This window comes from Pterocles gutturalis, unplaced genomic scaffold (assembly GCF_000699245.1).
Source record: "Pterocles gutturalis isolate BGI_N339 unplaced genomic scaffold, ASM69924v1 scaffold14702, whole genome shotgun sequence".
In the NCBI taxonomy this organism is placed as follows: Eukaryota; Metazoa; Chordata; class Aves; order Pterocliformes; family Pteroclidae; genus Pterocles; species Pterocles gutturalis.
In genome coordinates this window covers 1-11,860 of record NW_010115642.1, presented here as the reverse complement: position 1 = coordinate 11,860, position 11,860 = coordinate 1, and the positions used below count along the sequence as shown (strand labels likewise).

At 45.7% G+C, this 11,860-nt stretch overlaps 1 protein-coding gene across 1 annotated transcript; it reads left to right on the top strand.

Annotated features, from left to right (window-relative positions):
• Positions 1-1,198: 1,198 nt before the first annotated feature.
• Positions 1,199-10,843, top strand: TNNT3 (troponin T type 3 (skeletal, fast)). Its single transcript, XM_010075261.1, has 9 exons — positions 1,199-1,233; positions 1,865-1,910; positions 2,751-2,867; positions 3,198-3,275; positions 3,527-3,640; positions 3,845-3,954; positions 4,827-4,917; positions 7,929-7,969; positions 10,451-10,843. Exons 1-9 carry the CDS (start codon positions 1,199-1,201, stop codon positions 10,497-10,499), a joined length of 681 nt encoding a protein of 226 aa, XP_010073563.1. The 3' UTR covers positions 10,500-10,843.
• The last annotated feature ends 1,017 nt before the right edge of the window (positions 10,844-11,860 follow it).

Below are 11,860 nucleotides of genomic sequence, written 5' to 3'. Positions count from 1 at the left end.
ATAATATAATTAATATAACATAATTAATATAATATAATAGTTTTCTGTATCATGATATGTTTTTTTTACCAGATTCAATAGCTCGTGAGCTTTTTACCTCAGTTCCTCCCACTGAACCGACACAGGGAGAGTCTTGTCCTGCAGAATCCAGCAGCATCCCTGAAAGTTCAAACGTAGCATGTGGTTATGAAAGTCAACCTGGGTCCCTGTGAGACTGGGCCAGAATAAACACATAGGTTTCATTTATTTCTGTTTGTGGGAATAACAGCGCTGAACTTACTAGCATGATGCTGGAGTGAATAAATAAATTTTAAAAAGCAGAGCAGGGAGGGGAGTTGATCACAAGCACAAATGTTAAGCAAGGAACTCATAAGACAGCACATTTCGGAGAGCCAGGGAAAGGTCACTTGTTGCAGGGGAACAGTTCTGACTGCCAGAGGGCCCAAGTTGACAGTCTCTGTGATGGTTTAGCCACCGATCAGGGTGTTATACCCCTCCTGGAGATGCAAAAATCATTCCCTTTAATGCCGAGGGGAACTTTGCATGTACCTGAGCAGGAGAGGATGGTTGCTAAGAGAGGACAGTCTTTCCAAGCTGGGTTTGAGGAGCACCACACAGTGCAGAAGAATAATTTTCTTCCCTGTGGCACCAAGGTATCTCAGAGACGTGCCCTAAGGTGTCTTGGGAGTCAAGGAACCTGGAGGAAATGTGTGTCATGAAGCTTTTTCCCTCCTGGCCTCTAATGTGAGGCATGTGAGTAAACTGGTGAAGCCTATTTATCATTGACATGACTGTGGATTCAGGTTAACTTTATCAAAAAAGTGTGATTGAAACAGGAAACATTTTCTTCTGCCCTCCAGCCCAGCTGTCCTCCTTAGAGCTTTGGTCAGGATGCTTTGAGAAAAACAGTTTAGGATTTACATGAAACCATTGCCTTCCACATGCTACGTTTGGTACTTTTATACAGCCCCTTGATTCTATTCTGCCAAATTCTGTTTCAAGGATAAAAACAGATTCACTCCTCACTAAAGGGGTGTGTGAGTCTGTGTATTTCTTTTGGAAGTGCTTGAGATTTAACCAGTTTCTCTGGGATGTTTCCTCTAAGATTAAATTTCCTTCCCTCCTTTTCCTTTAGCAGCTGGCATGATCTCTGTTGTTCTAACTGTTATTCCTCTTTTTCCCCTTCCTGTTTTGCTCCATGTTTCCAAACACAGAGGAGAAGCCCAGAATAAAGTAAGTATGAGGGGCAGGGAGTTTCAAAACCCTGGGATCATTTTTCGGATCTAGCAGAAGCCCTTAGATTGTCTGTCAGAGTCAGAGGATTCATGAACTGCCTGAGATACAGTGGTCTCATGATCCCCCAAGATACAGCTCAACAGTAAATCCTCTGTGAGAGGTCGCGGCTGGGAAACTACCCATCCATCCAGGATTTCTGACAGGAGGAAGGATGGTAAATGTTGGGCTGGGCTGAATTGAGCTTAATTAAGGTTTCTGATGGACCTTCTGGCTCTGGGCCCCAGCACCTTCCCACTCCGCCAGCTGCCCAGAACAGGGCGTGCAGCACTGTGCTGACAGCCCCGCGGACCGACATCTTTCTGTGTGGTGGGGAGCGACCATAGGCTTTGGGAATGAAAAGGGTTTTTAGGGGTAAACCCCTGCCCTGCATGGCCTTCCACAAAGGACAGCGGTCCTTAATGCTATTCTGGAGTAGTTTTCCATTGACTTACTGTCTGTATCTCCATCAACATTTCTCCTTGTCAGCAATGATTTCTGAGGGCAGGGCAGGATGTCCTATTCAAAAAGCTGCCTGATCTTTAAGAGGAAAATCCTTTTTTTTTTTTTTTTTTTTTTTGACTGTCTGCAGACTAACTGCTCCTAAAATACCCGAGGGTGAGAAAGTAGATTTTGATGTAAGTATTCCTGAGACTGGCTGGGTTTGTCTGTCTGTGCCCGAGCCATACACATGTGCAAACTCACATAACTCCTCCTGTATTGGATATTGCTGAGGATAAAGTCAAGGACAAAACTATGGATGCTTTGCTGCCTCTTTTCAGCGCAAGGCTACTTTCTGCTCCCTGAACTCTCTGGATACATTCATTGCCAATGTGCCTAAGCTAAAATGTTGATTCATGTATTTTTTTTTGTCCTTGAATCTTTGAAGCCAATACATAAAGAAAGGAGAAAGTAAGTGTTTTAGGAGCTCTCAGATGCCCTGTCCCATTGTTGTAAATGGTTTGAAAGTTGCAGGTTAAAATAAAGTAGGTCTATACTCATCTGTTGCTGAGAAACACTACCTGAAATGACAACAGAATTTTAATAATACATAGAAATCCAAATACTTTCCTAGAAAATTGATTAAAAAAGGAAGAAACTCTGATGTTGAAAATCTCCATGGAAATATCTGCTTTGCCCAAAAATGCAGGAACATTGTCTAGGTAAGTTTCAGATCCCAAAGTGAAGAGAGAGCAGCTCAGGATATGCAAAGAGGAGGCAGATAAGCAAAGCCAGGGATAAAATATGGTGTAGGGGAATAGGAGATGTGGATTCAGTTCCCTTCTGGGCTCCTGACTATCACCTGGATGAGTCTCTGACCTGCATCAACAGCCATTTAAGCTAATCCCGTAGGTTTCCACGGCTGCCTTCAGACACTTTCTGCTTTTGTTTCTCTGTGTAGGCAGGGTGCTGTGAACATCCAGGGCATGTTCCTGGAGCAATATGGACTGGCTTAACACATTTTCCTGCTCTTCTAGGACATCCAAAAGAAAAGGCAGAACAAAGACTTGATTGAACTGCAAGCCTTGATCGACAGCCACTTTGAAGCCAGGAGAAAGGAAGAGGAAGAGCTCGTTGCCCTCAAAGAAAGGATTGTGAGTCCTTGTCCTGCCCTTTCCCTGTACTACACTGAGAAATCTGTAGATGAGAAGTTGAATCCATTAGTCCTCTGTCAGAGTTTGGCAGAAAGCTGTATTGCCATGTACAGAGGTGACTGCTCAAGTCACCACCAAATGGCTTCTTCCCACATCTGTCCCCTCTCTCAGCCTCTTGTTTTACATCTGCGAATTGCACGAGACCCTTCTTCATGTTCTGGCAAGGGAGTAGGTGGCTCACTCTCTACGAACCAAAGCTCTTGGTGGTGGGACATAATACTGGAGGTAGACAAAGCCACAATGATAACCCAATGCCTCTGCTTCTTGCAGGAGAAGCGCAGAGCTGAAAGAGCAGAGCAACAGAGAATCCGGGCTGAGAAGGAGAAGGAGCGCCAGGCAAGGCTTGCGGTAAGTGTCTTTGCATCTCTCTCCTTGTCTCAGCATCACACTGGAGGAGATCTCTAGAGATGGAAAAAACCTACAGGTTCTGCCTGTCTCAGTCTGGAGAAGAACTGACCACCCTCTGAAAGCAAGGACAGGAAGCAGGAGTTGCCCATTCTCATCAACATGCTGATCACGCTCCCTGCAGTGACACTGGCTGCTGGGGAATCTGTGAGTCTCCCCTGGAGTCACTTGCTTCTGTGTGTTGCACTCTACAGGAGGAAAAGGCACGGAGAGAGGAAGAAGATGCCAAGAGAAAAGCTGAGGATGATCTCAAGAAGAAGAAGGCTCTGTCCTCTATGGGTGCCTCATACAGCAGCTACCTGGCTAAGGTAAAAAACATGGACTGGTGGAAGAAATATGGAAGTGTTAAACCACGGGGTTGACTGGGAACAGTCTTTATTACAAGTTGAGGAAACAGGTCTCCTTCCTTCCTTCTGGATCCCTAGCAGCTTGTCTTACATGCTCTGTGACTGAAATAATTTCGTTCAGCCTGAATGTCTGCAGTCTGACATTAACTGCTGTCCTGAAACTAGGCTGACCAGAAGAGAGGGAAGAAACAAACAGCTAGAGAGACAAAGAAGAAGGTCCTAGCAGAGAGGCGCAAGCCCTTGAACATCGACCACCTTAATGAAGACAAGCTGAGGTAATGTGCTTATCCTAACTTACTGAATGGAATCCACTGAAATTTGGCTTTACTGTCCTGGGGTCTTCTCTAGTGAAAAAATGAGGTAGAGAGTCTTCCTTGAAATTCATCACAGGACAATGTAAAGTTGTGCCTTTCCTTGGTCTGAAGAGTGGAGTGGAAATGAGGCTGTGGGGAATTGTTGAAATGGTGTGGTAGCCACCTAGCCATGCTCCTGGCATAGCTCTGTTAGCCTTTCCTGATAATTAGGATTCGTCATTTCCAGGACTCGGTACAAACTTTAAACCCAGCTCTGAGATTAGTTGAACAAGCCTACAGATTGGTATGTGTAGCATTCTCAGGGGTGAGTTGAGCTGCTAAGGTATGAGTAGAGTCTCCACAGAGGCTGGAGGCTTGTGAGCTGAGCGCTCTGGTGCAAAGCAGGCATCAGATGATAGCCTGGACCCCACACGTTGGGGTTTACACATGACTGAAAGATGAGATTGGCTCACCTCAGCCCTGAAACAGGTGAGATTGCACAATGGCAGCTGCTGTGCTGAGATGGGTGGCCTTCAGAGTTCTCTTTCCTTCTCATCTGATTCCCCTGGACTATTTTCTTTCTCTAAGTTAGGGGGAAAATTAAATCTGTAGGAAATACGTTAGTATGTGACACATGCAAGAGTGCAAGGCTAAAAGGTTCTCAGGTGAGAAGGTGAGAAAAATGTGACCTTGAAAATTATAAGTAGCTTGCAGAGGATGGGTAGGGATTGCAAGAAGATGTGTGAACTGCATTAAATAAAATGTAAAAAGTCTCATTACTAGTGATGTGAAAACAGTAGAAAATATATGATGTGACATGTTTCTCCAATCTTCCTTTCCCTGTAAACACACAGGGACAAGGCTAAGGAGCTGTGGGACTGGTTGTACCAGCTGGAGACTGAAAAGTATGACTTTACAGAGCAGATCAAGAGGAAAAAATATGAGGTGAGTTGAGAAGATATTTTGCTAATGCCACTGGGTCCAAAACATAAAAATCTCTGTGACTCCCCTGGCAAAATCCATGTGGTGACATCATTTGGGTCTCCAATGCCCTTTCGCAATATTTAAGCATCAAGACACCTGGAACTGCATTCCCCTAATTTACATACTTGGACTGGATTTCACATTTTAGGCTGAAATTGAATAGACCACTCTCGAGGTTTTCAGTGCCCCATGGAAAGGCAATTCCAACAGAAAACAGATTCTCCACCCTCTGCCCAAACACATCTTGTTCGTTCTTTTTTATCTATAGGTAACTGTCCTGAAAAATCAGTAACTCTCAATTCACTCATCTCCATTGCAAAGTAATATTTTTAAACCCATCTTTGATTTCCCACTTGAACATTGTAAGTTTTATTCCCATCCCAGACAGATTCCCTGTGGACTGAGCACTCTGGAGTTACTGAAAACTGTCTCCAGGCAGGAGCATCTCACTGAAATGTCATTTGATAACAAAAAGTGGACATGTTTCCTTCACAGGACAGGGCTGCACTCACCTACATCAGGTTTCAGTGGCTGAGAAATCCTACTGGATCTCTCTCCGTCTCACTGTCCTTTTAATTCCCAATCACACAGACACATGCTGTCAGGGAATGAGCAACACCATTGTAACTATCTCAATCTCTCTTAGATTTTAACAATGCGTTGCAGGCTGCAGGAGCTTTCCAAGTTGTAAGTACAATGAACTTGCCTGTGTAATAGCAGCAGCAAAGGCTACCAAATGCATGAGCCTGCCGCATGGTCAGGTGTCAGACATCAACTGGCGCTGGGCTCCAAGTGCAGAGAGAAAAGAGAAAACCACATCTTGTGTCTCTCCTTTCACTTCCTTTTTCTCTCCCTTTCTATTCTTTGAAAAGAGATGAAATAATTGAGGAAAAGAGTTGGGGTCCAGCAGGGTTGTGGCTAAAGAACAGAGCCTGCAACCCACTCAGACCATCTTTAAAACAATTCCCTATCCAAGCCTCTGGTGTTAAGTGCATGGGCGAGTCACCCTGATGCACCTGGGACACACACAGAAGCTAAGGGATGCATGTGTAATAGCTTGGACTTCACAAAAGAGAATGGTAGGGGGTTTGGAAAGATTCTCCACCTTGTGGCCACATGCTTATCCAGACCCAAAATATTGGAGAGGGCTAGCTTAAGGATAACAGGTCAGCTGTGTGCGGAACAATGGGAATTAGGGCAGTGCCAGGGGATGTACACGCTATGGTAGTGAAACTCTGCATAAAGAAAAAGATGGGTGGCTGCTGAGGAAAAGCAAGGAGAGAAAGTACAAAGAGTGAGCAAAATAGATGGAAAATGCATAGCTGAGATGGGAGAAGAAAAGTAGAAGAAAAAAGGGAAGATGATAGCAGGAAAAAAGTGAGGGGAAAGGTGAAGTGAAAACAGCAAAGGGAATGAAGGAGACACAAGCAAGGATGCAAGGGAGAGACAAAGGAAGGGACTGGGACACACAGGAGTGCAGCTGGTCTTTAGCTCTGGTGTCTGTTGCTCTTTGGTGCTTCATTGGAGAGTGAGTGTTATAGTCACTATCACAAGGTTATCACTGAAGGTAAGTCTTATGTTCTTGGGTCAAATTGAAGACAGCTGGTTCTCCTCCACACTTGGGAAAAGTACTCGGTTGCAAAAAATAATTTAAACCACTGCTGCAGCTATTAAAACTTCCATGAGTAAGTACAAAAGCAGCTGATCTGCTGATCTTTCCTTCCTTGTGTTGTCCTGTTCCTGCTAATGTTTCAGTCTCATTTTGTTCTGTTTGCCATGGAAAGACACGAGCCAGGAAATACCGGTTGTTGGGCCAGCCTGAATGTATGACTTTTTTTTTTCTTGTTTCGCATGCGAGGAATGTCAAGTGCCACTTAAAATATTCAAATGTTGGGTCATCAGTTCTTGAACCTGCAGAGCCAGTGGAGAACTTTGAATTACACCAAAAGCAGAATCAAAGCATACGTCTCTGGCAAGTGCACTTTTCCACCCCAGGAAAACTAGGTAGAACCTTGACTTGGTTACAAATGAGGTGAAAGGACAAAAGAGGGCTCTCTGTCACAACCTAGTTCCTGTGGGCTCTTCCAGTACCTGAGCTGGAAGAGTCCCAGGATTTCGGTAGTGAGTCCAGGGCTATGGGCCAGGACTGAGGTGCTAAGTCAGGCCATAAGGTGCTTATCCTGTGCAAAGGTAGGTGTTTGCTTTCCCATGCGTCAAGGTGAAATACACGGTTTACCTATGGCTCAACAAAGAGATGCTCTGTCTTGTAGGATAGACTCTCCAGTGGCTTGCAGTCATCAACAGAGCTTGGGAAGGTGATCAGAGCCGCAGCTCCAACCTTTTCCTCTGTGGTTGCTCAAGCTCTCCTTAATATTTTCTTCTTCAGCCTCTTTAAAAGCTGTCTTCTCTTATTAGATGAGTGGCTGGGAAGGTGGCGACGGCTGCAAGCTCCTCACCTCCTGCTCTCCCAGCCAACAAAGGTTCTCCAGCACAATGTGTGATCCATCTTCCGTTCTTGAGGTCCCCATCCAAATTCCACTGAAGCTCTTTGAGCTTGTAGACTTCTGAATGTGTCGGAGTAGGGAAAAAGTGAGGTGAGGCTGACACATGCAGGTAGATGGGGCCACGCAAGAGCTTTCCAGCTGGACAGGGTGACATGAATTCTGGTTCACTTGCCTGCAGTTTGACATGTAAGTTCACAGGAGATTAATCTGTATACATAGAAACTCTTCTAATAGGAGTTATAACATTCTAGCTCTTCTTTCCCTTGACATATGAAATTGGTTTGCAGATTTATTGCCAAGGAGTGACATTTCTCTCCTTTGAGCAAGGGTGAGCTTTCATTTCAAAGGAAGTATTAATCCCTACCATAGGCACCTGATTCCAGCACTTCAGCAGGTAAAACTCCCCTCACTGTGAGGGAACAAGGATTCTTTATTTCTAAAAACCCTGGTCATGTATGTTGTTTGCAGATTGTCACCCTCAGGAACCGGATCGATCAGGCTCAGAAGCAGTAAGTACCGATATCCCCTGCCTAGCTCCTGGCTTGGGGATATCTTCTCAGTGTTCAAAGCAGTTGCTTCAGTCTCAACACCGACATTTTCTTCTTGTAATGAAATGAGGCTAGAGATGGAAAGGCAATTCCCATCCTACCTCACATTCAGAAAATGAAGGGGAAACTGAAGTGAACATAACAGCTAACAAGAAAAAAAAGATGTTTCTTCACCCCTTGTCTGCAGAATTTCCATCTGCTTGTTGCTGGGGTTTTCAAACACCTCACTGGGGTGCTTTGAATACTTGAGGGAACACAACGCTTGTTTATGAAGGGTAAACAAGTGGTTGCTAAGATGATAAGGACTGGTCTGTAACAAGACTAACATTGTGGTATTACTGTTGTGAGTTCTTTCCACTCATTTCTTTCCCACTTCCCTTCCCCACAAGTCTTCTATTTCATTAGATTTTTTTTGTGTCTTATATCTTTAACTGTTCTAGGTTTTTATGGTGAACTTACGAGAGACGAGGGCTAGACAAAGCCTGGGGCTAGGGCATGTAGAAAACTAACAGACACAGAGAAGGAGCTGCAGGGAAGCTAGGGAGGGGAGCTCTGCAGTGGTGGGATTTGATCTTCAGCGTGCTTCTGTATCTTCTTAGCCAAGTCATGCCAGGAATGAAATGGTGGTCCTTGGTGACATCTTTGGATGATAGGAGTGACCAGAAACTGCCTTCCCATTTCCCCAAGCCGCCCTGCCTTAGCAGCTGAATGGAACACTGGGGGCTCAGTTGTCTGTAGATGCCAAACATAAGGTTTGACCTTCCCGTGGTATTTTCTGTATGGAGTTGTAGGCTGAAAAACCTCAGCAGAATGTGCAGCTGCAGAAGGATGCCACGGTTTGTCTGGGTGTTGCTGCTCTCCTGAGGGGCACGACCACACCACCCACAACAGGCAGTACCGTGACTGCATGCTTTTCCCCCAAAGCCGTGATACCCTCTCAGGGCATCATTTGAAAAGGTTGCACTGAGAAGCCCACAGCTCATGAGATTTCAGCGTAAATTTCTACCCACACTAGACTGTATCATTCCAAAGCAATGTCTGCTGATGTGTTATACAAGGACTGAGCGATCATTTTGCATGAGACTTCATTAAGTCTCCTTAAGCTCACTCTAAAGGTTAGGCATAACATCAAACATCACAGGCGCTTGCGGAGATAAAAGGACTCTGCCTTCGTTTGAGGAGCTACGCAGCTCCTATACTGGGTTTTGAACCTGCGGAAAGGCTGGCAAAAGGTACACTGAGATGAATTTAAGATAAGCAGAAAATGCTCTGCTCTCTTTCATGTCAAAGGTCAATTTTTCAAATAGACCAAGTCTAACTTGGTCAAAAGGTAAAGTATCCATCATGTCTAAGTCTGTGTCACTGTGCGACATCTTTCCATAAATATGGCTGGTGTTCTTGAACCAATCTGTGGGGCAGCACCACAAAAAATCTCCCCAGATGTGTCATTCACATTTTTTTTCTGCTCCCTGGAGGAACTGGTGGTTCTGAAGAAGTCCACCTTGTGCTTGGCCTCCAACCCCATGCTCTGCCATGTAAAGAGCTGTCCCCAGTTTGCATGTGCTTTGGTTCAAGAAGCAGCCTCATCATCGTGTGTGTGTGAGATGGAAAGGCTTGGTGGTGGGCTGAGCCCCAAAAGCCAAGGTACTGCTTACGGGAGCCGGTGCAGAATCTAACCCAACTAACTTCATGCCTGGCCCCTCTCTGACTCCAGGCATACCTGCTTCTCAGTCAGAAGGTAAGTGGCTTGCATGCAGGATTGCCCTCCCGTGTGCAAGAAGATATTTGGAGAGAGTTTGCCTTGGGTGCTTTGTGTGGGGAGTGTAGCGGGGCTGCTCCCACAAACACCACGAGCAAGATGGGGATACTGATATGGGGGGAGGCCTAAAAGGCTGTTTGGACTGTTCTGGAGGCTCTTGTTCTCGTGATATTAGGAAGAAGCCACTCTGCCTTTGCTAGAGCAAAGCAATTCTTAGTTGTATTTAAATTACTGCTCAGCTTTTTGCCTCCAATACTAGATGACTAGACCATCTGGGGAATTTCATCAGAGCTCCCTGACAATGAGGAAATTTTCTCCAGAAACAGCTCTAAATCTTAAAATCCAGATCACAGCAGATTTGAATTTGGGAAACATCGAGTCTGTGGCTGGATAGTCCTGTCATTTAGTTTTGAGACCACCTGGACTTCTGATAATGCAGCAATCTGGAAAGGTCCACCTCCTTCAGGCATGCACATCCTGGCCTTTCACTAAGAGCCTGAGGAGGAATCTCTTTACACTCTATTGACAAAACTTTTCTCAGGGTGTGTGCTAGGGCAGCTGTGCCCAACATGTGAGAAGTGAAAGCAGCTCAATCCTAGTCTGAGGGTCAGAAATTTGCAGTGGTCACAGAGCCCCACCACTTCCACCATGCTGACATGTTTTTCTTTCCTTTTGCATTGTAGCAGCAAGAAGGCAGGAGCCAAGGGCAAGGTTGGCGGGCGCTGGAAGTAAAGAACCAGGCAGGATGGCCCTTAGTGGTGTGCTGAAACCCTGCTGGTCACCTCTTTCTTCCTTCACCAATCACTTGTGTTCCTGTGCCTCAACAATAACAAAAATCGCAACATCAGCCTGGGTTGACTATTGCTGCTGCTTTTCTTCTTTTCCTTCTTGGAGGGGTCTGGCGGCTTCCTCAGTCAAACAGAATCAGGTTCTCTGTGAAACTGAGATGACTCCTTGCTGGCATTTTTTCATGTCCTTTATCCTCCTGATACCAGCCCTATGCTGTCCTGTAGATTGCTATGTACAAATCTCTGGATTTTGTAAATAAAGCACGACCAGTACCTGCTCCAATGACAGCTCTCTGGCATGGTGTGTCATACTTTATTTCATGGCATCCCATTTTGCAAGGATCTGTGGTAGTTCTCAGCACACATCACAGTAAAATATAGAGAATGATTCATTCAAATATTACATTAAAATGTTTATGGAGGCAGTTAACCTACCTATAACATTAAAGACCAATATTGAGGTGTGAATTACTTGGTTAATTCAGTGTAGGTGTCAAAGCACAAATGGCTGTTACTAAATTGGAGATGTGAGCCATTCTGTAGAGCCTCTTGTCTTTGCCAGCCCTTGAAATGCCCTGTTGCACAGACACCCACCAGGGATGGTGGTTCTCCCCCATGTTTCTAAACTTCTGTCCGCTTCTGCTGCCTGCATTGACAGTCTGGCTCTCTGTTAGCACATGCTGCGGCATCATAGAATCATGAGACTGGCTTAGGTGGGAAGGAACCGCCAAAGATCATCCAGTCCCACCCCCTGCCATGGGCAGGGACACCTCCCACTAGCCCAGGTTGCCCAAAGCCTCATCCAGCCTGGCCTTGAACCCCTCCAGGGATGGGGCATCCACAGCTTCTCTGGGCAACCTGGGCCACTGCCTCACCACCCTCATCGTAAAACGTATCTTCCTACGTCCAATTTAAACCTGCCCTCTTTCAGTTTAAAGCTGTTGCCCCTTGTCCTGCCATGACAGGCCTCAGTAAAAAAAAAATAAAAATCTCTCTTTCTTGTAAGTCCCCTTCAAGTACTGAAAGGCCAAAATAAGGTCTCTCCGGAGCCTCCTCTTCTCCAGGCTGAACAACCCCACCTCTCTTTGACTTTCCTCACAGGGGAGGTGTCCCAGCCCTCCCATCATTTTCGTGTCCCTCCTCTGGATCCGCTCCAACAGGCCCATGTCTGTCTGGTGCTTGGGACCCCCGAGCTGGACACAGCACCCCTGCTGGGGCGTCACCAGAGGAGAGCAGAGGAGGAGAATCACCTCCTTGCTGTAACCGTGAGGAAAAGACCTGATCTAGTGGAAGGTGTCCCTGCTC